At 40.2% G+C, this 24,486-nt stretch overlaps 1 protein-coding gene across 5 annotated transcripts in view; it reads right to left on the bottom strand.

Annotated features, from left to right (window-relative positions):
* Positions 1–24,090, bottom strand: part of rap1gap2a (RAP1 GTPase activating protein 2a) — a 90,816-nt gene extending 66,726 nt beyond the window's left edge. For 2 of the 5 annotated variants that reach the window (XM_084951707.1, XM_084951709.1), the window contains exons 1-2: positions 23,881–24,090; positions 7,100–7,135 (exon numbers count right to left, since the gene is read on the bottom strand). In XM_084951707.1, coding sequence (XP_084807833.1) covers positions 7,100–7,135; positions 23,881–23,999 — 155 coding nt within the window. In that variant the 5' untranslated portion in view covers positions 24,000–24,090. Of the gene's footprint in view, positions 1–3,642; positions 3,747–7,099; positions 7,136–11,119; positions 11,483–23,175; positions 23,195–23,880 lie in introns of those variants that run through there. The other 3 variants (XM_084951715.1, XM_084951712.1, XM_084951713.1) reach the window with 3 other exon arrangements.
* Positions 24,091–24,486: the final 396 nt, after the last annotated feature.

Here is a 24,486-nt window from a genome sequence, read left to right as displayed (position 1 = left end):
TAGTTCCCTCTCACTGTTCTTAGAATACTTAAAACCTGGCACTTAACAGCAGGAAGGAGAAAAAAACATCCAGCAATCAGCTGGTAAATATAGTGAAGGGTGATGTAACAGAGTCAGAGAGAGAGAGAGAGATTTCTGTTGCTGGTGACTTAAAAAAGAACTTAAAGGGGACTAAATGCTTGACTTAGATTGGCCCAGTAACCAGAAACACAACATCTGATGAATGCCGCTCTGGTGATTTAATGATCGTCTCAGAGGTGCAGTCTAGTGTTGACCACTTTGAGAGTAACTCAGTACTACTACACAGGGGTGTGATTGTGTTTCAGGGAACCCACACTACTCCCCTCCCTGCTGCTGCTGTAGCTAAGAGCAGCTAACACGTCCTGTTTCCATATGTTCACTGTGTGTATCGTTTCTCACTGACACCGCCTTAAACCATGTGTAAGACAGCAGGCAAATGTGATGAAGCGCTTATTTTAGCAAATGCAGATTAAGTGTAAATATAAGGAAACTAGAGCTTGGGAAGGAAAAACTAAAATAGGACACTGGGTCAGTAAAACCCAGGATGTTTCATATGCATACTGATTACTTGTACTTTTTTACATCATTTAAAAATCAAAAAGTGTCTATTGTAACAAAAAAAACCATTTGTATCGAGGTGATTCGAATACAATATGCCATGGGACTGGAAATATACATAAACCTCCAGCATTTCATTAACTTTTAATAACAATAAGCAAATTCATGAATAAAACAAAACTTCGAGTGTAGGTGATCGCTCGTATTACAAGTCACGGCATCTTTCTGCAGGTTGTATTCTTATGTGTTGCCGATGAAGTCCGGTCGCAAGGTGAGACAACCCAGGCTCGTCACCATGGTAATGAGCCATGCTGGACCATCAGCTGATCATCAGTTCTTGCTGCCATAGCAACAGCCACGGCTCCCTATAGCCTGTTGAAGACAATATGGCTGTGGTTTTGTCTTGCAGTGGTACAGATATGAGCTTGCTGGACTTCATGTTTATATCAGGAGAAATTTAACTGATGAGACCATCATGCAGAATTGTGCCTTTTTTAATGTTGATAATGTGTTACATAAATTTATACATGTAAATATTTAAGCAGAAGCAAAATAAAAACATCTTCCAATTTGTTAAGTATGACTTTAGTGGGTTAGCTTGCATTGCCTTTATTGGTTTACCTAGATAATTTATTCTTACGTCATTTCCAGTAGTACTTTCAACAGGTACTCGTTAACAGGTGGGACGGCCATCGGCACTGATCTAATAGAGAAACTGTTCCACCCAGTGGATCTTTTACTTCACTTCAGCTGCTTTCATTGCAGTGCACAGATTTTTGCTCACTGTAGAAGTCAGTTTGTGACAAACACATGGACTCGGCTCCCTCTTGTGGCCACAGGACAGAATGAATCTTGGTCCACATTTCTGCACAAAGATATCAAGATCTCTAAATAGGTGGATAAGTATATAAAAGAGTAGGACCCCAAGCAAATATTTTAACAATCAAATCTAAATGATTTTTAATAGAAGTGGATACTGTCAGTTATTTTCATTAGAAAAATTAGATGGCACACATAAAAAGTGTGTAAATGGTTTCCTATGGCGTAGCTTCACTGAAACCGGAGGTGTGATATGAGAGGAAGTGCGACATCCTTTGTTGAGCACACGAGAACGGGTGGAGTCCGACCACTTCCCACATCATACTGCTGCTAATGCATCCGCAACTGTGTGGTTGCTTTCTCTAACCTTTTTTCACACGGTCTGAGGCAGAGGGAAACAAAACACACAGGCAAGGCCCGAAGCTGCGCTGCCAAAAGAAGCGAACTGAAACTGAACCACCTGACCTCAGTCAGCTTGCGTACATTGAACTCTGGTTCCCAGATTAACCCCAGCTGAAGGTCACAGTCACTGTGGGCAGCTGTGCATTAGATATTAACTGAGTGAACTTCTGTCCTTCATTTCTGCTCTTTGCTTTTTCCCCCCTGCCAGTGATTGCAGGCTTATATTAAATTCTGTAGCAGACTGTATCTGTGTACACTGCATCAACAAGCACTTCCAATAAGGAAAAACACAATAAAGTTGACAGCTCATTAAGGCTGTATACAGCCTCCCTGTGACTAATCACTGCTTCTTCTCTTCGTGCTGCCGAGTAAAGCCTCGAGCTTTAATAAGCCGTCACCTAAAGTAAATATAATACCAGCGGACATTCAGTCTCCTGTTTGTTCGGTAGCCACAACTCGCCGTTGTTCCCCGCAATATAGAAGGTACACCGAGAGATAGATTAAATGCCAGGCTCCAGAAATAGCAGCAGCGGCAGCAGCAGCCCATTTGCTCTTTTCCATGATGCTGGCCACCAGATAACATTTACACCTGGCCCCAAAAAACTAGACTCGACAACGACAAGGGAAGGGGGCCTTTTCATTTTATCGTGTCCCCTCTTTTGAAAAGACCTCTTTCATATTTCCTCTTCTCTCTTGAGCCCGTCGGCCTTTATTCTGCCACTAAAACTTCCTCTCAGTCTGGACAATAATCCGGGTGGACGATAAACTAAACTTTTTTCATATTTACAAAATAACTACATTACATTAAAAAAATGTACAAGTGCAGTTTGGTTACAGTCTTGGAGAACATCACAGCTTTATCCACATCCCATCCACTAAAAGCCATCCATCTGAGCTGGGAGGCACTTTCGGATTCAAGCAGCTGCTCCGCTTAGACGGAGCAGAGAATGAATGGAAATAACATATAACAATGTATAATTAGCAGCAAGTGGCTGTGACCTCTGCGCAAACACACGCATGCATGCTAACAACAGTATCATCAAGAAGCCGAGCAGACAGCCGGCTGTTAAGGAAAAAAACAAAACAAGCCAATAAAACAATCTGTGGTTAACCACGTTAAACAAGATATCCAAGTCATTTGTTTTAGTTTACTGCACTGTGGAAGCGTCTGTTGCTGAAGCGTCTTACAAGAGAAAGCCGGGAGCCATGACTGTGACACAGAGCTTTACTAATAGACACAGAAAGATCAATCCTTTAGACCGATTTCACATCCTGGGTATCCACCTCATGCAGACCAAAGCAATCATCTGATCCGTATCAGACAATGCGATGAACAGCTCTATGACTGCCGCGTCAAATATCCTGAAGTGACACTGTTTTATTACAGTCTGCTCCAATACACTCTGATCTGTGCTGCTTTTCCCCCTTTAAACTAGATTCAGTGCAGTCCACACTACTTTACTTCAACCCATGTGAAGTTGAGTAGACTCGCAAACACGGCGAGAGCTGCTTGTTTCCACCGTTTGTGCACTATTTGCCTGTTTAGATCCCCATTAGATACTCTGACAACACAAGAGAGATGCTCTCACTAGGCCAACGGATACCTCAGAGCACCTTCAGCGGACCAAAAAAAGCAATATGAACTTATTCATAGCAATCGAATCAGAAATCTGCTTTTCAGACTTTAATAACTTCTCGGCAGGAGGAGAAACTACTCCACTGGTTTCATAAGACCTCAGGTGTTACGCAACAAAGTGCGAGCTAATATAAGAAAAAAAATCCGATTTAAGAATGAAATAAGGAAAAATAGACCCACGAGAGAAAAAGACTGCAGTTACTCACCACAGCTTGCGCGGCATCGTCACACAGTATTAAGAAGCCGATCAGGTGCAACCTTGCCCCCTTGTCGTCCTCTCTCTCCTCTATTATCCCTGTTTGTCCACTTGTGATATTCACTCACCCTCAGCACCACTTGAAGACAAAACAGATGCATGTGTTTGCTCTCTCTCACACACACACACGCGCACATGCGTGCACACACACACACACACAAACACTGGCTTGATTATACAGGTATTAATGAGGTGACGGCTGTACGGTGAAGGAGGAGAGATCCTTTGTAGCATCCGTGAGCAAAGAAGAGGCAGAGGGAGACCGGGTTTAATGACAGAGGAGAGATGAGACATGGGGAGAAAGAGCTCGAGCAACAGAGGAATAAATAGCACACTCTGAACCAAGGGCAGACGGGACGGAAAGGGGAGAGGAGAACAAAATAAAGCCCTCACACCTGCTGCAAACTTTGAAGTGTGCAATCCAACTGATGTTTTTGCTCCTTTGGCCTACGTTCTCTTGTTTCCTCTCCTCCCCCCTTGTGGCTTTACTCTCCTGTACTGTATATTGCTGCATGTGGTTTGGTTTTTTCATTTTCATTTTTTTAATTACAGAAGTTTTGCAAACCAACTTTCAGGAATATCCTGAAAGTCATGAATTAGGAATTCAATTTATGAATAATGTCCAAGTCCTCAAAGTATAAATTACAGGGGAATTTCAGGAAGATGCTGTTTGCATTAAAACAGCAACAGTGGATCAGACCTGGTGACCTGTTGAGGCAGCACCCCATCGTTTGCCCTATGACAGCTGGGATAGTGTCCAGCCCTGCCCGGCAACCTGAATTGAATAAGTGGAAGATAATAGGTAGATGGATGCTAGTAACTCTCACATTTCCTGTGACCTGTAATGATATGATTCACCAGGATCACATGAGTAATGAACTCACTTGCATCAATTCATCTACACCTCCGTCCCCATCAACAAATCATCGAGATACTGCAAAATGTCTTTTGTACAGACTGTCTTCTCCTTTATTTCCAGTCCTACAGTTCCTGCTTCTGCACTGTTTTCTTACATCTAACGCCTGGATCAAACACACACACGCACACACAGGTTGGTTTTATTCATCGTTCGGGCAGACCAGGAGCTCCAGCAGAAGTCACGACTCACTCATTGATATTCAGACCCACTACAGAGTAGATGATCTAATGACACCTGGCCATGCAGGAGACACTGAAAGTGTGCACAGCTGTTTGCATGTGAGAGAACAGATAAAAGAGGAGCCCTACTTTACATGTTACGCGCTAACCTGCTTTCACTTTCCTGTTTAGAACAACAAAATGATTAAGGTTTTACCATAGCAGCATCTGGAGCCCTATTCCACCATTTCAAGTACTGTTCATGCAAACCTTTTACATTCTTATAATGCATCCTAATAATAATTTTTTTCACATAAGTTCATGTAAACCCAGAACTCGGGTTTGTAAAACAGAGAAAAACATGAATAGAAAAAATATCTATGTGCCACTGCTATCAGGCTACTTGTTTCCAGTTCAAATCAGCGTGTTGCCGATATTTTGTTAAATCCAAACTTCTAATCGATTCTGCGATTCCAACATGCTTTGTTCATTTTTCTTTGAAGATGCAGAATCATTAGCATGACATGGAGGGGTTTTATTTTGTCATGTCTGACTATGTAGACAAGGTCTGGCCACCACCAAGAATAACAAAAGTCATGCTTAGATATCTAAAATATGATCAGTTCTCTAAGGCTATCCGTCTGGCATGTTTAAACAGATGGTGCCATCACGGCACCTATGGAGAAAAGAGAGAGACGTTGGTAAGAAACGTAGAGTGTATGGCTCCTTTGGTCAAGAGAAATGGTGTATGTGCTTAAATATGATGGCTTTGGGGTATAGATAAAGATAGAGTTGACACACACAAAAACCCATCATCTGTCCTCACTAAGGCAACTTCCTGTAGCAAGGCTTGCCGGTGGTTTGTTTCAACACAGAGAAGCTTCACATACCCTCAAAGATTGCCACATGAATAAAGTACATAATTGTGCAAGTGGCATTCACATTATCACATTCTCTGCCCATGCCCCGAATGAATAAAGGCAAAAGCAGAAGCAGTAATTCTACACCTCAAAAGTTCACAGCACTGTGTAATTTTCACAACATTGTTCCTCTAAATTTGCAAAGTCACTGCCCACATTTAAATCCACACGAGACAGCTTCTGTCTTCTCCTTGCAGAGGTGTGAAACATGAACCGGAACTAATAACTGCTTGTTGAATGCTGTCAGATCTTATTAATAAAATTAAGACATCCAATCTAAGAGTTAACAACACCATCTTAGCTCAACTCAGCCACACAAAAACAAAGCAAATGGTCAGAGAGCTGCAGCAATGATAGGTCCTTGTTAGAGAAAAATAAAGGTCTGTTACAGTACATGCAAAGAAATTTCATGCACCTGGTGAGATTTAGACCACATTTAGATGCTACAACCCACATGCAGCAATCCAAATCCACACAGAGAACATCTCAGTCCCTCAGTAGACGGACGATGGTGGCAGCCAATTAATTACCATGCCTCTTAAAGGCAGTGGTTCTTCCTAGTATCATCCTTCACCAGTGAGCTTGAAGAATCTCAAAAAACATTAATACATCTTAAATTTATCTTAAAGGCTTTAATAAAGGTTAATATAATGCCTTTAATAATTCTAGCATGTGTCTCAAATGTCTGTATTCTTTGTGCAATGAGCTATAAGCTGGATTTAATTACTTATTTTTAGATCGTACAGCCCAAACAAACCCTTATGGAAAAACCCAGAGAACGCTGCTTATGCCAGTACATAGTATTCAAAAACTGCAGTCACACCTGGGAGCCACAGTGCAACCACAGAATTTACCTAGAATTCACTCGAGTACTTGGCAGTACAGGTATCTGCATGAGAAACTTCCTCCTTGTACGGGTATGACCTGCCAACAGGTACAAGCTGGCAGTGAAGAGAAAGTAAATGAGAGTGAATGACAGCAAAGAAGAAAGGAATCAATTTAGAAAATCTGTCACTCGGACCGGGAGTTGGAGATTTGTGTAAAGAGATGTATACTGAATTTTTATGTGTCTAAAAAAAAGATTCATAGCTCTGCTGAGACTTTAAAGTCCATCAGTGTGATGGACAATATGTTTATCCGATGTTTTAAAGGTCTTCAGCTCAGTCTCAGCATGTTTGCAGAAAATATGGCTTTATGCTTGACGGACACATTTCTGAATATTATCTGGAAGTTGTGGTGATTGGGCGATTGGGTTCAGAAGAGAGAATAAGATTTCCAAAATGACCCAGAGTGCCCATGCAGGCTGTCAAAGGAATAGACCACACCAGGGCGGCCCAGGCCCTTTGCTTTATGTCATCCTCCCCCTAAAACCTCTAAAAATAACAAGAACAACAACAAAAAAACACTTACCGTGCTTTCAGTGCAGACAGAGTGGACTTGTCAATCCTGGAAAAGAAGCAAGAGAAGGCAGACACACACATAAAGAGGAAATTATTATTGATCATGTCTCTGATACAAATTGCTCCAAGCAGCAATTCAATTCTTTAGTCTAATTGCTCCTAATTTACTAAGGACATAAGCACAGGAAGGCAGGCACATAAAGACAGTTAGGAGTGAGATTTATGTCTCCACGGGCCCCCCGTGCTTCTGTGGCTTTAAAAAAAGAAAGGGTCATTAAAATTGTGGTTGCTTCTATTTGCCTTAATAGCTGCGGCAGTGTGAGTGTAAGCAACTGGCATAGAGCAGAGCCTACTTTATGACAGACAGCCTCGTTTAATGAAGTTACCTCTCGGCAACCTGCTCGACGTCTCAGTGCTTCACTGCACACTGGCCACACTACATACAGGAGCAATCGGCTGGTTCATATTCACAACATTTCATTTTTGGTGCTTCTGTTCTCGTGCGAGTCATTTGAGGCTTTTCCATAAAGGAAACTATAAATATGTCAAGAGTCTTAACTTAAGGTTTATTTTGTGTGTTCTTATCAGCAAATGCATGCCTTACCGCAATCTACGCAATGCCCAGCAGAGACATTTTAAATATCATTTGAATGTTTTACCACTTATTTGATATCAATAACAGTGCAGCATTACAGCAGCATCAGATCAGAGATAAATACTGTAAGCTCTTGTGATGTTTCACCGTCATGCAACAAAAAAGCTGATATTCAAATGTCAGAACAGAAAGCTTCTTATTTAGCTGCAGTTAGTTCATCATGTTCCTAAAACAACTATTGGACTTTATGACTGTGCTGTGACAGATGAATTACCCTCAGTCATATTGTAACAGAGCAGCAGCTGAAAATACACACCATCTATATTATGGCTCAATAATCCACCAAATCATACAATTTATTACAGGTAAGGGGAAATGATAATATATGTTTGTTAAAACATATTATGAGAGCAAAATCTCATCACCAGACCACTATATATGCTCACCAGCCACTTTATTAGGTGTAGCTTGCTAGCGTTGGGTTTAGACCTCCTCTGGCCTCCAGAATTTCTTTTTGTGGTACATATTTAACAAGGTGCTTGAAACACCCGTCACAATTTTTGGTCCATACAGACATGACATCATCACACAGTTGCTGCAGATTTGCTAGCTACACATCCATGATGTGAATCTCCTGTTGCACCACATTCCAAAATTGCTCCATTGAGCTCGGATTGAGATCTGGTGACTGTGGAGGTCATTTGAGTACAGTGAGTATTCTCATGTTCAAGAAACCGGTTTGATACAATTTGAGTTTTGTGACATAGTGTGTTATTCTGCTGGACATGGCCAACAGAAGATACAGTGGGTACACTGTGGTCATAAAGGCCAGCAGGTAGGCTGCTCAGGCTACTCAGGTAGGCTGTTGCATGCTCAGATGGTACTAAGAGGATCAAAGTGTGGCAAGAATATATCCCCCACACTGTTACAGCGCCACTACCAGGCTTATATGCTGATACAAGGCAGGAGTGATCCATGCTTTCATGTTGTTTAGGAAAAATTCAGACCCTGCATCCACAAAAAATAATCATTAGATCGATTGGTTTTTTTTTTCAATCTTACATCATCCCGTTTTAGTGAGCCTGAGCGAAGTATGCTCTTCTGCATACTATGTTTGTTAATAGTAGTTATTTGAGTGATTGTTGCATTCCTATTAGCTTAAAGCAATTTGACCAATCTCCTGTGAACTTTACATTAGCAAGGCCCAGAGAACTAACTTAAATCACCTCACCTTCCTCATTCTGATGCTCAATCATCATGTCCACGTATACATGTCTAAACGCACTTAGTTACTGCCATGGGATTGGCTGCTTAGCTATTTATGCTAACAAGCAGTTGAATATGTGTACCTAACAAAGTGGCCAGTGAGTACATTTTTCTTATCCAAAGAAAGTCACAGATGGTCACCATTGTTTGGTAACAGTAAGCTCAGCGTCCTCCTCACCTCTACATTTGATTTTACATTTACTAATGTGCTGATTAGCAGATGTTCAAACAGCTTCCATTTATCCATATCTGCGCCTGTGATGAACCAAAAAATGTTCAAATTTGTGACTAGATGAACTGATAATTAAATACTACAGTGTTACGTCCCTCTGCAGCCTCTAATCTACTCAGTGTGTTCAGCTGGTGCTAATTGGCCACAACTAGTCAGGTGTGGATAAAAGCATACCTGAGGCAAGCTTCCCGGGGAGCTCACTTGTCTTTGCCTTGGTGGCATCAGCCATTTGAGCCAACCTGCTATTCCATTTCAAGATAAAACCTCTTCTCACCCGTACTCTGGTATTCATCTCCTTTTTTATGTTGCGGCAAGGTAAACCTAATGTGACTAAGACTTTGAAACTGCTCAAAAACAAAACACTGTAAACAGAATTTTAAGGAACTTTACAGTAGTATGTTGTCAGTTTGCATCTGGATGCGGTTACATTTAAGCTCACACCCAAAATGAAGAGGGTTCAACTTCTCGGAAGAATCAATTTGTACAATATCTAAATACTTATATGCTGATGTTCTTTGTTTACAACTGACAATGTACAAGAATTTCACCGGATGCTGCAAGTTCATTATCATCAGACCTGTGAGAAGTGTATTTTCCCGTCACACCCTGCCTAATCTTAGCAGCATACAAAACACAATCTTGTACATTTCTAACAGCAATCCAAAAGAAAAGAAAAATAATCCCCCTTAACATATCCCTTCATCTCACACTGAGCATTCAAAAGAAGAAAATTAGAGACATTATTCCATGAGCTTTAACACGTGGAATTATTGTTTGGTTTAAGAATTTCATAAAATGCTGATACAACTTTTCTTTTAGGGAAATATTTTTTTCCCAAGGATTAAAAAGACTGGATCTCTAACAGAGAAGTATCACAGAGAGACATTAGAGGATATTTTAACTAGCAGAGGAATTATCATACTGTGCATTACTCATCTTCCGTTAAGCCTGTGGATGAATAATGTCTAGGCTTCAATCAAGAGCATTCAAACATGTGCTGAGACTGCACTGTACTTGAATTGCACTTGGACCCGTAACCCATTATCAGTCAAAACTAAAGCAGTTGTGGTTTATCTAAACCTTCTGACCACTTAATTCTATTTTCTCGCTATCACCATTGACTTATGACATTCTTTTTAAAAATTAGTGTATCTGAAATCTTTTTTTTTTTTTTTGTCCAGCTTTTTTTTTCTGCAAAACACAACATATTGCACGCAAAGCTGCTGCTGCTGCTGCTCCTCAGCTCTGTCTGTTCGAGGTTATCGCAGCCTTTCTGGCCTATGCTGCATCAGCCCAGCTGGGAAGGTTAAGTGCTCTGAAGATGTGCTTCAGTGTCAGAATGACTAGCAGCAAGGGAGCCAAATGCACAAAAACACTCCATCCGAGTGTGTCACAGCATTCAGTGCTAAATGGGCTTGCTGGCAGCTTCTTTAACGCTGCATCATGGGAACTTCCCTCTGCCAATATAGTAGGAGAGCATTACCAGAACAAGCTGCGTCCCTTTACCAGCACAGCAGCAACAACAACCATAACTGCCAGCAGGCAGAAACAAAGTCGCCTGTTGAATATAATCCCTCCCTCAACAGAGACAACACAGAGTGAAACTGTAAATGATCACACACACACACACACACACACACACACGCACAAACACAGACAAACAGAGGACAAAGTGTTAGAGGTGTGACACAGAGGAGCAGGCTAAGCCCTCCACCCATCCTTCCTTTTCATAAAAAAAGTTTACATTTCTACTCCACCCATTCACACACTGTACAGTAACAACAACTGGCACATGCTACAGCTGATTATAAAGCGCAATGGGAATGATTCAAACACAGTGTAGAACTGCATGTAAATGGGCACAAATATGAGCATGGACATGCACAATGCAAACTTTCCTAAACACACGTGAGCATTGAATGAAAACACATACATACCATCCAAATCCACCAAATGACACACTTCTCCTCCTCAGCATTTTGTCAGTCTGACCTTCTCAGCAGTCTCTTTTGCCTCTCTCCTCTGGGAACTGTGTGCTCTGCTGATAGTCTTCCTCTATGGGTGTGTGTGTATATATATATATATACACACACACTCTCTGTATACTTGCACTTTGTCTGTCTCTGTCTGACCCAGGCTCTCTGTCTCACTCCCTCTCTCACCCTCTCCCCCTCTGTTTGCCTTCCCTTCTCTCTCCCTGCTCTTTTTCACCTGCCTCTCCACAGCTGCTGTTGTCCAATTTGCCACTTGACCCGTCAACAACTTTCCTGAAACACCGGTTCACAGTCTGTCAAACCCGCGCTCAAATCTGACACACTGAGAGATACAGGTACACATATTTCAGCAGGGTAGGGGAGGAGCCAAATGAGGAGGGGCCACAACCACTGGTTTGTTTCCCACACAAACACACGTGTAATGGGCTACACATGCATCGAGCTCTATCTCAATAACCACAACCAAAACACATGTACGTTATATTCTTGCTTACACGCTGTCCAACAGGAAATGCAATAACTGCCTGCACTGCCCCCTTATTTTGTTTACACTCACACATGCAAAAATGTCCCTGAATAAGCAAAGTTGATAAGTTGATCGAGCATTTTGATGTGGATTGTGGAAACTTCAGGTTAACGCTGCAAAAAGCTATATTTCTATTGCGTCATTCCTATTTCTAATCTATTAGAAGTGTATCAGAGGAATCTGTGTTGAATGGAAAATATGCCAGTTGCTCAACAGAGGAGTCAAACTGGATTATTTTTGTTGCACTACATAGCATTGACACTCCTCTGAAGGAAAGAAAAAAAGAGCCCAACAGTTCTGCAGAAAGACTGCAGCGAAACCACTCATGTTGTGGCCAAAGGGAGTGTCCTTCCTGACGCCCTTTCTTCTCACTCCAGAGTTGACACTCTCAGAATTTACAAGCCCTCAGTTTTTCAACAGTTCAATTTCAATGTGCAGTGTGTTTGTGATCTGCAGAGGTCCAGGCTGTTAAATATACTAGCAGTGTAAAAACAAAAGCAGCTACTTGAACGACATTTTTACCAGCTATTTTTAAGGAAAGTTAACCTTGGGCCATTTTAATATTATAATATAATAGTATTAATAGACTAGAATATGGCCATTCTAATTCTGATGAGTGAACTCTGTTATGCAGACCACGATCAGAGAAAAACACTTAAAAGAATCTAGGTCTATTTGCCACATTATAGGTGTGGAGACTCTGTAGGTGTGGAGACAGAGTCTCACAGGAAAATTAATATAGTCAGGGGTTAAAGTGGGATTTTAAAGGTGGGGGAACCCAAGAGTGACCTTTGTGTGCAGGCAGCTGCTCTGAGGTTTACTGCACCTTATGGAGTAAATTTCACCACAGTACTGCAAACGCCAACCCTTTTCGCCTGCATTAAACTGCCCACTATTTTCATGCGACAGGTGACTAAAGCAAAGTTAACATACTTCAATTTGTTTTGCAGGACGTCTCAAAGTTGAAAAAAAAAAACTTACCACAACTTAACATTATAGCACAATATCTCATGTAAGCTTTAAATGACCAGTCTATTAAATGCCACTCCTTACCTATAAAATTAGTCTTCTGTTCTGTCTTTCTTACATCTTTTTCCATCTCTGAGTGAAGTTATCGCACACTTTTCTCTCTCCTTGGAAAATAGAGTAGCTGTACCTTTAGCTAGCTAGCTGACGCACTGTGTGGGTGCTAGCTAGATGCTAAAGTACCACACCTTACTAACATCAGTCCGCTGTAACACCTGAGTATAGCGCTATAAATGATGCGTAAACCCATCATCATCATTATTATTATTAGATTTTTATTCGTTGTGTCTTTCCTCTTCATGTAAAATAAGCAGTAGCGACAGGCTAGGTTTAAAATTTAAAGTTTAAATATGGTTTAGTGTTGATGTCAAATAATAACTCTCTAAAGTAAGGAGCCTGTTTTGCAAATAAAAGAAAAAGCTGAAATAACAAGTTGTAAAAAAAAAAAAAAAAAAAAAAAGTAAATTCCAAATGGGGCTAAGTAACAGTTAGTAAAGACAACCCCCATACCTTTGTCAAGGGAAGTGACACTATGGACATTTTTTGCAGCAACAGGAACATTAATGAAAGTTCACGTATAGATAATGATATGGTGATAAGGAGCTGGGGAATAATTACCATTTGGAACAAGTAAAATAATAGAGGTTATTTCAGTTCCAGCTTAACAATAAACTGAATAGCAGCTTTCTAATTTCACAGGCGTGGTTTGACAAGATGCTGTCTTCAACAGTAGCTAATCCAGCCACTCTGTGGCTGCCATACTAGTGAAGCTGTCACAAAGCATGCCATAAATACAAGTAATGACATAAAACCCATTCAAACAGACATAGTATCATTTCAAATGCAATTTTCCCCCCAAGGCTTTTCTGTTGAATTGAAAAGAATGGTTTCAGTTATTCTTTTTCACACTGAAATAGGCAACACGTCCTTCTGTATTCAAAGAGAGCTACTTTCATTTCCGGTCACTTCATAACATATCCAGTGAGAACAAGAAACCAAACAAGCACTTTAGAAGTCTGTTAAATGTGATGGCGTAATGCTTTCACAATTAAATTCTCAATTATCAGCATGCTTTCAGTCTCTTTTAAGATTGTCAGTCACTCTCCCTCTAGTGGTTTAGAGATGTGAGAAACCATGAACACAACAGCAGCAAGACGAAAATGCAAATATCAGACTGACAAAGAAAAAATACTTTGATTCTCAAACCTTAAAGGTTCTGAAAATTTTGGTCTTTTGTATCCAGTATCATGAAAGATCAAGCTCAATAAATGCTGCAAATTACTGTGTCGCACAAAAAACAGAGGCATGTCTTTATGCTACACACGCACACACACAAAGTTTTATGACACATCAGGAATCCATGTTCTGTATAAATGAGTGGGCACCTAACAGCACAGGGGAGCAGTTAGACAGCAGCTGGTGACGCAGCAGCCGAGGAGCCAGATGTTACTTTCAAAACATTTTTGTGGATGAAACAGGAAAAATCAACCCTCCTGAACAAATGCAAACTAACAACTTTTAACACCAATTTAAAATTTCCCCCCATTTCTATTGATAGTCCTAAAATATGTAAATAAAAGAATGATGCCATAGCAGGTTAGAAAATAAGATTACTGAATGATCGGAAAACCTAAAGAACAAAAGATAAAATAGGGACAAGTAAAAAATAAAGTACAAGCCAGTGACAAGACCTTTGCTGCAGGTCTTAACTGCTTGGCCAAAACTACAACATGAACATGAAAAGCTGTCACTATAGTGATGACACAATTTTGCGGTTGTGTGAAGTACACACCCTGCAAACAGGATCACAAAAATATAAGCATGTTTCTCTTGGTAAAAATAGCTTTAATAAAGCGTCATCTGGAGCTAAAGTAACTGCATGTGTGCTGCATGTATCACTACTTGCTGGCAGATTTAAGTCAGAGGATCATCTTCTCTTTGTTTAGTGTCGCACAGCTTCATTTGTTAAATCTAATACCTGATGACTCAATATCTGTCTATTCTGTAGGTATTTCACCGTGGCCAGTTTAACGCTAGCCTGAGAAAGAGCAAACTGCAAGTTCAGTTTTATAAAAACTGTGGAATGCTGATATTTATGACACTCATATTTCCTCTGCAACACACTCATTTTATCCTTGAGATCTGAAACGTGCATTCACAGCACCACAGATGTTTGTAAGTGGGCTGGGTGACATCACCCGACAGTAACCAGTTGGCTGATGTCACCAGGTCGCCAAAGTGTTCGCAACTGACAAACAACACCAAGTGCATGGTAACTGTTAAACTCCATTAATTTGTTCAAACTCGTTTATTGTACGCAGTGTGTCAGCAATAAAGACTGACGATGGCACTGTGTTGTGCCAGAGACATTTTCCTATATAGAGAAGACATAGCACTCAGACAGTTGTGGTCTACCTGAGACGTGAGGCATGCTAAGGATGGCGATTGTCCCGTCCCTGTGTGACATCGGTAGCTAAAATGGGAAACATTAGCCAGTCACACTGATGCACTGATGACTGCAGAGTGAAGGTTCACGACTGTATCAGCTGTATCGGCGGCATATCTCCTTGTTGTTGCAATAATCATGTAGAGAAACATGAACTAGCATGGCATTTGTTCAATGCTCCCATGATGAAAATATAAAAACTTATAAAAAATATTTTAAATAAATGATAGTGGTTGCTACATGAAATGATTATGTACAAAATTTGTATGTACAGCACTGTACTGAAGTCTTGAGCCATCCCTCATTTTTATATTTTGCTCAGAAATATATAAATTATCAATGTATTAATTAAAACTTGGCTAAGGCCTGGAGAACTCCTTTTGCCTCCCAGGAAGCACATACACACACATCAAGTGTATATAATGTTTGGAAAATATAAATCAGATTATGATAAACTACACTACTTTAAATGGATTGTAATGTAATGTATTGTTGTAAAACTTTGGATATGCACAGTAGAAATATGGTTCACTGGTAAAAAGTGATTTAAACCTTTGGAAAAAGGAGAGATTTATTGTTTTGTTTTTTGTGTACGTTTTTTTAAACTTAGATTTTGTTGGCAGTTTAATATAAATGCAATTTATTACCCAGTGACATTGAAGAGATGACTCCTACCATCTCCATTCATTTCTATAGCAAGGACTTCAGCTCTCAAATCTTCAAATGTTCGGGATTTTTTCCAAGATAGCTGCCAAGTTGCAAGACTTGTTTCTAGCAGGACTTTGTGCCATATAAAAGACTAGCTTAATATACATAGGTATAACACATCCTGCATTTTCTTTGTTGCTCATGAAACTGTAAAGCCTGATCTGACTGTGTAGCTAGACCAGTGGGCCATCTGTGTAACAGGCCATGAGTCATTTGCAATCTTATAAATATCCTTTATCAGTGTCTAATGTCACAACACTATTCCAGCACAGGTTTGCTGTTCACAGCATCTTCCTAGCACTCTTCTGTTAACGTGATGCTGATGAAACAACCTAAAAAGCAGAGCTTTTTGCATGACAGATAAGAGGGTGTGTGTTTTGTTTTGTTTTTTTGCATTTACAATGTTGTGTGTTAGTTGTCGATAGCAAGGTGAGAAATAATAAAGAAAGAACACTTGATGCTGAACCTAGCATCAATATGATTAATCCTTTAAAGCTACGGCAATCCTGTAAATTGACATATTTTAAAACTGAACTTTACTGCTGCAATAAAATGTCTTTTGGGGAAAGGAAGACCGTCTTCACTTCATACACGTTTTTTGGTTTTCACAGTTTCAAGCACCCATTTCTTGAAAGCATCCATTATCTCATAACTGTTTGCAAAAAACACAATTTTCAAACAATATTTTCTTCTCATAGGACTGTTTCAATACAAGACAATATAAAACCCCTTTGCTGGCAAAACCAAAATAATCCCATCAAAACATCCCTTTTCTGTATATATAAGACTTAAGTATAAGTATTCATTACAAACACCAGTCAGTAAAAATGTGTGTGGGACATTTTGGATTTTGAAAGGAATAAGAAGAAAAAAATCTCTCCTTTCACTCTAAAGAGTTTTCTCTGCCTCTCAGATGTTTGTAGCCAGTTAAAAAATGGTACTAATGGATCAATCCCGTAGACCACAAGACTTCAAAACGTCTAACTTTATAGTACTAAAAAAACCTGGTACATGAAATTATAATGATCTATAGGCATATGTTCTATGCAATGATCTGAAACACACCAACAAGTCCACCTTTGAATGACTCAAAATAAACAAAATGAAGGTTTTGGAGTGGCCTGGTCAAAGTCTGGGCTTAGATCTGATTGGGATGCTTTGGCATGACCTTAAACAGGCTGTCCGTGCTTGAAAACCCTCCAGTGTGGCTGAATTAGCACCAGCATTCCTCCACAAACACTTAATTTGTAGTTCATGCTGCCAAGGGTGGTACAACCAGTTATCAGGCTTAAGGGGGAAGTTACTCATTGCTTCTTTAAGAAAATGAAATCATGTGTCATCATTTTGTATTTACTCAAATACAAAAAATATGCAAAAATCTAAGAAATCAAGAGGTAAGTGTTTTTTCACAGCATTGTAGCTTTGCTCTTCATAACACCAGGAACAGGCGGTGACTTTTAAATAACTCATCAATCAGTCTGGATAGTGGGTTTATTGACGTGGTTACTTTGATTTACAGGCTTCATCTACCAATTCGAGTCATCGAACTAGACTTCTTAGTCATGTTCGGTTAGCAAATTTCTAGCCTTTTATTAAGTAGCAGATTTTTGTGTCTTTGCTTTGCAGCTGTACAGTTTATTTATATAGTTTGCTAACCAAAGTTGCTATCGTTAGCTGACAGTACTTCCCCATCACCTAATTGTTGTCACATCTGGCTCCCAAATTAATAAATAAATGACAAATAACATGGTGCTGACCAAAACACTAATGCTGAGGCTGCAAAACCGATGGGTAACATTTCAGCAGGTACAACCATCTTTTATATACAGTCTATGGTGTCACCTATGCTTATGCTGTTATTCTCAAAAAATGTATACAAGTGTGAACAATGTTGTTTTGTTTTGTGTTAGCAGTGATTGTAATTGTGTTTATCTTTCACCACCCATACCAAATGCATCACAATGCAGGGTGTTTTAGTGAGTAAGAATGTGTTAACAAAGTAGTAGAGAAGTAGAGAAAACAAGATCTGCCAATCATGCCTATATGTGTAAATTGCCAAAAGCGCGATAAATTAATTAAATGGGTTCAGACGACTCAGCACTGGATTCAGAAAACGGCATTTGGATTTGTAGCAGTCAGAAAAACTGTAACATAAACAGCACAGTGGTCACTGAGTATGTTTGTGTTGTATGTGTGAAAGTAATGCATATTTATGTCTCATAATTTTTTTATCTCAGACTTTATAAATTCAATTTCTGGGTTTTTTTCTCTCTCTCTTCCATCGGTCGAGTTTTGTTTATTTCACTTTAGTCCCTCGTGTCTTTCTCAGTAGCAATTCTTCCCGGCAGCTGGTGGCAGCGGGACAGCACAAGAGACGCAACATTTCCATCTTTATGTCTTCTGTGTCGCTTCTCCTCTCTTTCATCTCTCACAGCCATGTAATGAGGTATTTAGTCATTAGATAGATTCCCAAGGGGGAAATACACAGACAGACACGAGAGACCTTTCGCTTTTCTTCGTCTATCTCTCTCTCCCTCCTCCCAACCGGCCTCCCCTTCTGTGCCACTAATAGGTTACTTAGTCTTATGAGGTTTTACCAGAGGGTTGCTGATTTAGTAACAGAGCTGATGCTCTGCTTAATGGCTCCTGCCTCATTCACATTAATCACCATCTGTTAGAACGCACACAGAGCACAGAAGAACCAAAGCTGCCTATTGATTGACTACCAGAGAATATATGAATGTGTCATAGGATTTCTTTCATAGGATATTGGTCTTTGAATATCACATGCACACAGCTGGTACTGCACAGCTGTTTTCTAGTGATGAGTTTCTGTATTCGGCTGATGTCCTTTAAAGGTTTTTGCGAGCTTTAAAAACACATTTAAACTCACCGGCCACTTTATTACTGTATACCTGTTCAACTGCTCATTGATGCAAACATCTAATCAGCCAAACACATGGTGGAAGTGAATATATGCATGTTGCCATGATCAAGGCTTATGTTCAAACTGAGCATCAGAATCATTAAGAAAGATGATTTTAAGTCACTCTGAATGCTGAATCGCTGTTTGTGACAGATAAGCTGCTCTCAGTATTTCAGGAAGTGTTGATCTACTGGGATTTTCTTCTACAACTATAACTAGGCTTTTAATGGTGGGGGATAGTTTCTTGGCACACTTTAGTATTGCTGCTGACCATGTTTGTCCCTTTACAGTCACAGTGTAGCCCCAAAGCTCAAACCATTTCAAACTGGTTTCTGGAACATGATAATGAGCTCACTGTACTGAAATGGGCCAATACAGACACCAGGGCTCAATTCAACAGAGGATCTTTGGGATATGGTGAAACAGGTTTGGATTATGAATATTCAGCTGACAGATCTGCAGAAATGGGCAGAAACTATATGATGCTATTATGTCAATATGAACCAAAACCTCTAGAGAATTTTCCAGCAACTTGTTAAATCTATAAAGAATTAAGGGATTTCTGAAGGTGAAATGCGGTCCAACTCAGTGTACATAAAAGTCTTATTAAAATTATTCTTATGCTATTTTATTTTGAACTAAGCACTGTGAAATGAATAGCACTAGTGACTGAGGTACTAAATATAGTTTGATGGGACTGAAACATTATTAAATCCACATTTTTGATCCTCTGTGGAGATGTGTGTTTGCCTAAAACAGCTGAGGTGAGTAATGGAACTCAATGCACTTTATTACCTAACAGAATTGATTTAGAACCCAAGATAACATACTTTATTGAATATATGATAAAAATCTAACAAACTTTATTTGATCATTAGGAACCCCCTCAATATGAACTGTTATTGAAGAAATATGCAGAAGGTGGATATATTTTTCATTTCCTTCTTGAGTCGGTCTCTGCGCAATAAACCTTCCTTTTTTCTTCTATTCTATTTTTATTTTCCCATTTTTGCCCCCCATGGTTCCTTGCTTTGTTAGTGGATTTTAGTAAAAATGACAGCGAGCCCACCCATACACCCACTCTTCCAATTCACCCACACAGAGAGATGAGAGCGCACATCCATAAACAGCAGGCATCGCATGTGCACACAGGCGCACATTCATGCATTCATAAATTTTGACACATGCACACATTCATGCGCTCAAATTAATAAGCTGTGACATGTGCGCACGTGCTGCGCCTCCTCCACCCACGGGTGACACAGTGCTATCATTCCTTTCTTTTAATCCCATTATTCGGCAACATTGACCAGAAAAAAGAAAATCCACTTATTCACATACTTCCCGTTTCTGTCCCTGACGCCAAACACACAAGGCTCTGCAAACACAACCAGACACCAACCAGGGGCAAGTGCAATTGCTCAGCCTACAAAAAAGCAATTTAATCAGGTGTGCTGTGAGAACATGGCAATTTCCTCACAGCATTTCATTTTCCACTAAATGGGAACACACAAATACAAACACAGGCTGAGGAAGTTTAACGCAAATCCCCTCTGCAGCTGATGACTCATGTGTTTCTGTATTAAAGTGTGCGCTGATCTCATCAGCAAAGAAGGTAAGGGAATAAACAGGAAGAATGTAATAGTTCTTTACTGAGGGCTAAATAATTCTCAACTGTAACCAAAGCACGATGGAAAAATAGTAAAATACAACTGAGTTCAAGTGGAGTGAAGGTGCAAAATTCAGTCTCGAAACACTTTTTGGAATCACAAGTTTTTTGATCAACTTCGGTCTGATCTTCATCTAAGCCTCAATTTTATAAAACCATTGTCTATAAAAAATAACACATAGCTGGACTTGAATTTGAACTCGTGCTAATAAAAGGGAATCTCTGTGCTAACAACTTCTCTAAAAGCTTGGGAGATGAGATCGCCCCTCGCTATAAATAAACACACAAAGTCTGGTTAATGTCAGAGTCTGGGTAGATGATGCATTACAACAATGCACAAAGTTGGAAAAAGCTACAAAAGGATTTCTAGAACAAAAAAAGAACAAAAAGTGAACAAAATGTGTACAAATGGAGGGAACCCCGGACTGTTGTTACTCTGCAGAGGAGCACATCCTACAAATATGATAGAAGGTGAAAACTCTTATCAACGTAACTCATTTAAAACACTCGATAGGAATAGTGCTAATGGAAAGACAACTAAGAAAAAACTCTACTCTTCAGTGGAAAACAAAACAAAACATAGAGAATATCAGATGTGTGCTAAAGACCTCTCTGGAAAATGCTGATGAGCCAAAAGTTGATCTTTTTGGTGAGAATGTATGCACCACGTTTGAAGGGAAAGGGCAATGTGAATAATGTGAATCAGTAAAGCGTGGTGGAGGGATCATCATGGTTTGGGGCTAAATGTATTGTGTATGAAGATCCAGACACATGGTGAGTAATCAGTGCAGAAATCTTGGTATTTCCAAAGCTTTTGGGAAAAAAGAGAGAGGGGAGAAAGGGAGAGAGGAATGTGAAATGTTGATAGATTGAGGGATTCATAGATGTGATAATGACGGGGAGAGGAAGGAGGAGATGAGAGACAATAGGACAGGAGTTCTGTGAGGATAGAAGAAAGTCTCTGAGTGGTGTTGGTTGATTTTTAACAGCCGTCAAGTGGACTGCTCAAGATAATATGGGGACAAAAGATATGAGACAGGCAACATGATAAATAAACCCTTTTAAATCCAATGGGATTAAAGCAGATGAACAAAACGCAGTAACTATTCACACTGAACACTGTTTTAAAAGAAGGTTAAAAAAAACTCCTAAATGCAAATGACTGACACTGACTCACTGTAAGCTCGTCTGCATGCACCGTGTGCAGGGTGTGTTTGCTCTAAGAAAATGGGACAAATCCTGGATTCACTCCACCTGAGAGGTACAGATTAGCCATCATGTATTTTGAACTGAATCATCAGCAGATTGCGTGAAATGCTGCCAGCAGGACCAGTCGTCCACTTGACACAGCAGAACTGTGATTTGTAAAGCGCTTTAGTCTGGGACTGCTGTGTCAAGAGTCTCTTTTTGGTTGATGTGACGATTCTGAAGCTCCAAAGCTATTAATATCCCAAAGTCTGCCATCACTGACCATTCATAACTGGAGTGGGCTGGGGGTGGGGGGGTTAAGCTGAAGGCACAGCTCATGACAAAAATGCATTACCCAGTGGTCTTATAATTCTTCATGGCCCAAATCTTCATACAGTAACTGTAGATTTGGGCCATCCATCCATCCATCCATCCATCCATCCATCCATCCATCCATCCATCGTCTTAACTGTTTATCCAGCCAGAGGAGCTGGGGGTATGAATCTTGGCCACCCAACTTGAATCAGAAGGTAGTACACTAAATGAGTACAGATTAAAGTGTACATAGAAGTAGAACTGTAATCATTAAATAAACAAAAACATGAAGAAATAAAATATTTGCTGCTTTTCTCTTCTGTGTTTTTTTAAAATAAGGTTTGGATTACTGTTTGGCCAAAGCAACACTGTGACGGTGTCACTGCTGCCAAAGCGTCTTTCAGCTGTTCCCTTATTCACAAGGGGTCCCCACAGCAGATGGATCCACACATTAGTTTTGGCAGATTTTTTTTTTTTTTTTTTTTTAACACCAGACGCCTTTCCCGACAAAACCATAGCAGGGATTTGTGCCTTCTCGAACCAAGGAGCTTTTGTGTGTTGGGCACTGGTGTCTCTGCTTTCACTCAGGGATGTGAAATTTAAAGAAAAAAATGTTTTAAAGACATACCCTTCAGCAGCAAAACGCCATGGAAAAAACCCCCTCATCTACTGTAAGTCCACATCTGACACATTTAACTGCCATAACTTTTTTTTTAAATTCCCAGAGTGCCATCATGGTGATAGTGAAATCTAGCAGGATAGAGCATCTCTCCAGCTGGCTGGTACCAGAGGACCCCCCCCCCCCACCCCCTCCATCTGAGCAGCACGCAAAAGGCACATAATATCTTGCACCTCACAAAGTATCCTGCAGGAACAACAGAAATGCGTCACATTTCTTCATCAGATGACGCTTGCATATCTACTCCCTCCTTACTATTACAGCACAATGCTTGTGCTTGTGAGATGTCTTGAAAGGTGTTGAGAGCCTAATGTTATAAACAAGCAGTGCTTCTTAGGGACAAAGAGTAATGGTTTTAATATTATTATTGCATTTCTCCTTTAGCACTGCATTCAGCAGGGATCACATTTCCATATTACACTCACACACATACACCGTGATGTATACACACATGAGCACAAATGAGTTCCCACCAGCACATTGTTGGAAAATTCATGAGTACATTAAGACTCGTACCTGTTGGCTGACACACAGGTCAGAAAGTAACATCTCAGAAATGATTCAGGTGCTCCTATTTTCCTCTTCTTCTACTCATAAAAGAGTGTTTGAATGACTGAGCGTCTATCGCTTGCCTTGGATTTCCTCCTGTGGCATGAATGTTAGTGAGATGAATTTATGAAAATATTAAGAAGCACTGTTCTTGTCCACCCACTCACATATGCAGAACTTCATACCCCACTCACCATCCCCCAAACACGCACACACACACATAAACACAACATGGTGTCATAAACCGCCAGAGAGTGCACCACCATAAAAAGACATTGCAGCACTGTTGCTGCATTGGAGGGAAGAATATCTGCATGCCATCAGATTTCCAAAGGCTCTTTCTCAGCAGACTCCCTGCATGCATGCAGACAACAACATACTCCTAAGTTTAAGAAGACATAAAAAAGACCACAAATAAATGAATATAAAAGGAAGTACGATCACTTCCCTTTGCTGTGTGCGTGTATGCAGATCACAAGTGCCAGACCTAACCTAAAAACAAACAAAAAGCCCGTTACTCCAGCTGGTGAGTTCTCACACAAATCAGCACACACACAAACATGTTTTGTGCTCTTCCCATCAGGCATTTGGCTCTCAGTTAGCAGTTGTCAGCAGCCAACAACAGCAGCAGTAACATCTCAGCTCCAGAAGAGACGAGGGTGAAAGCCTTACCTCGGCTCCCCTGCAGAGCCTTTACAAGCTGGACTGAACATCTCGCAGTCAGTGGACGGTGCAGCATTAGCAGGAGACCAGTGGACCACAGGAGAGGTTGAGTGTATGTGTGTGTGCATATGTGAGAGAGAAAGGGAGACAAGGAGCGAGAGAGAGAGAGAGAAGGGGAGGGTAAGGGGAAAGCGTATATAGGGAGAGGGCGCAGCGATAAAGCACAGGGTAGGGCAGAATTATGTGATGAGAGACAGCGACAGTGAGTGTAAGAATGGGAAACAGCGTTACCATGGAGAGGACTACACCCAATCTCCTCCAATCTTATTAAGAAAAGGTACAAAAAATAAATAAATAAACAAAAAAGACGAAAGAGAAACTCGAGCTGAAAATAAAAAAGAAGGCAAATGTTTGTTTTGGCAAAGGCAGAACGGATGGATCACAGGATCAAAGAAATAGTTGTTGGAAAAGGATATGAATTGTTTCCAGGATTTTCCATGTTTAGGGTTTTTTTTTGCAATGTTCAAGGTTTTGTTCTTTACCTTTTGTGTTTAGCATTTAGTTTTCCCAGTTTAGTTCTAGTTAGGATCTTTCTTGTGTGCATCTGCCTTTTGT

The sequence above is a fragment of the Perissodus microlepis genome, chromosome 14 (assembly GCF_051167445.1).
Source record: "Perissodus microlepis isolate ML-2025 ecotype Zambia chromosome 14, ASM5116744v1, whole genome shotgun sequence".
Classification (NCBI taxonomy): Eukaryota; Metazoa; Chordata; class Actinopteri; order Cichliformes; family Cichlidae; genus Perissodus; species Perissodus microlepis.
The sequence above is the reverse complement of the archived record's forward strand: the minus strand, read 5'-3'. Positions and strand labels throughout refer to the sequence as shown.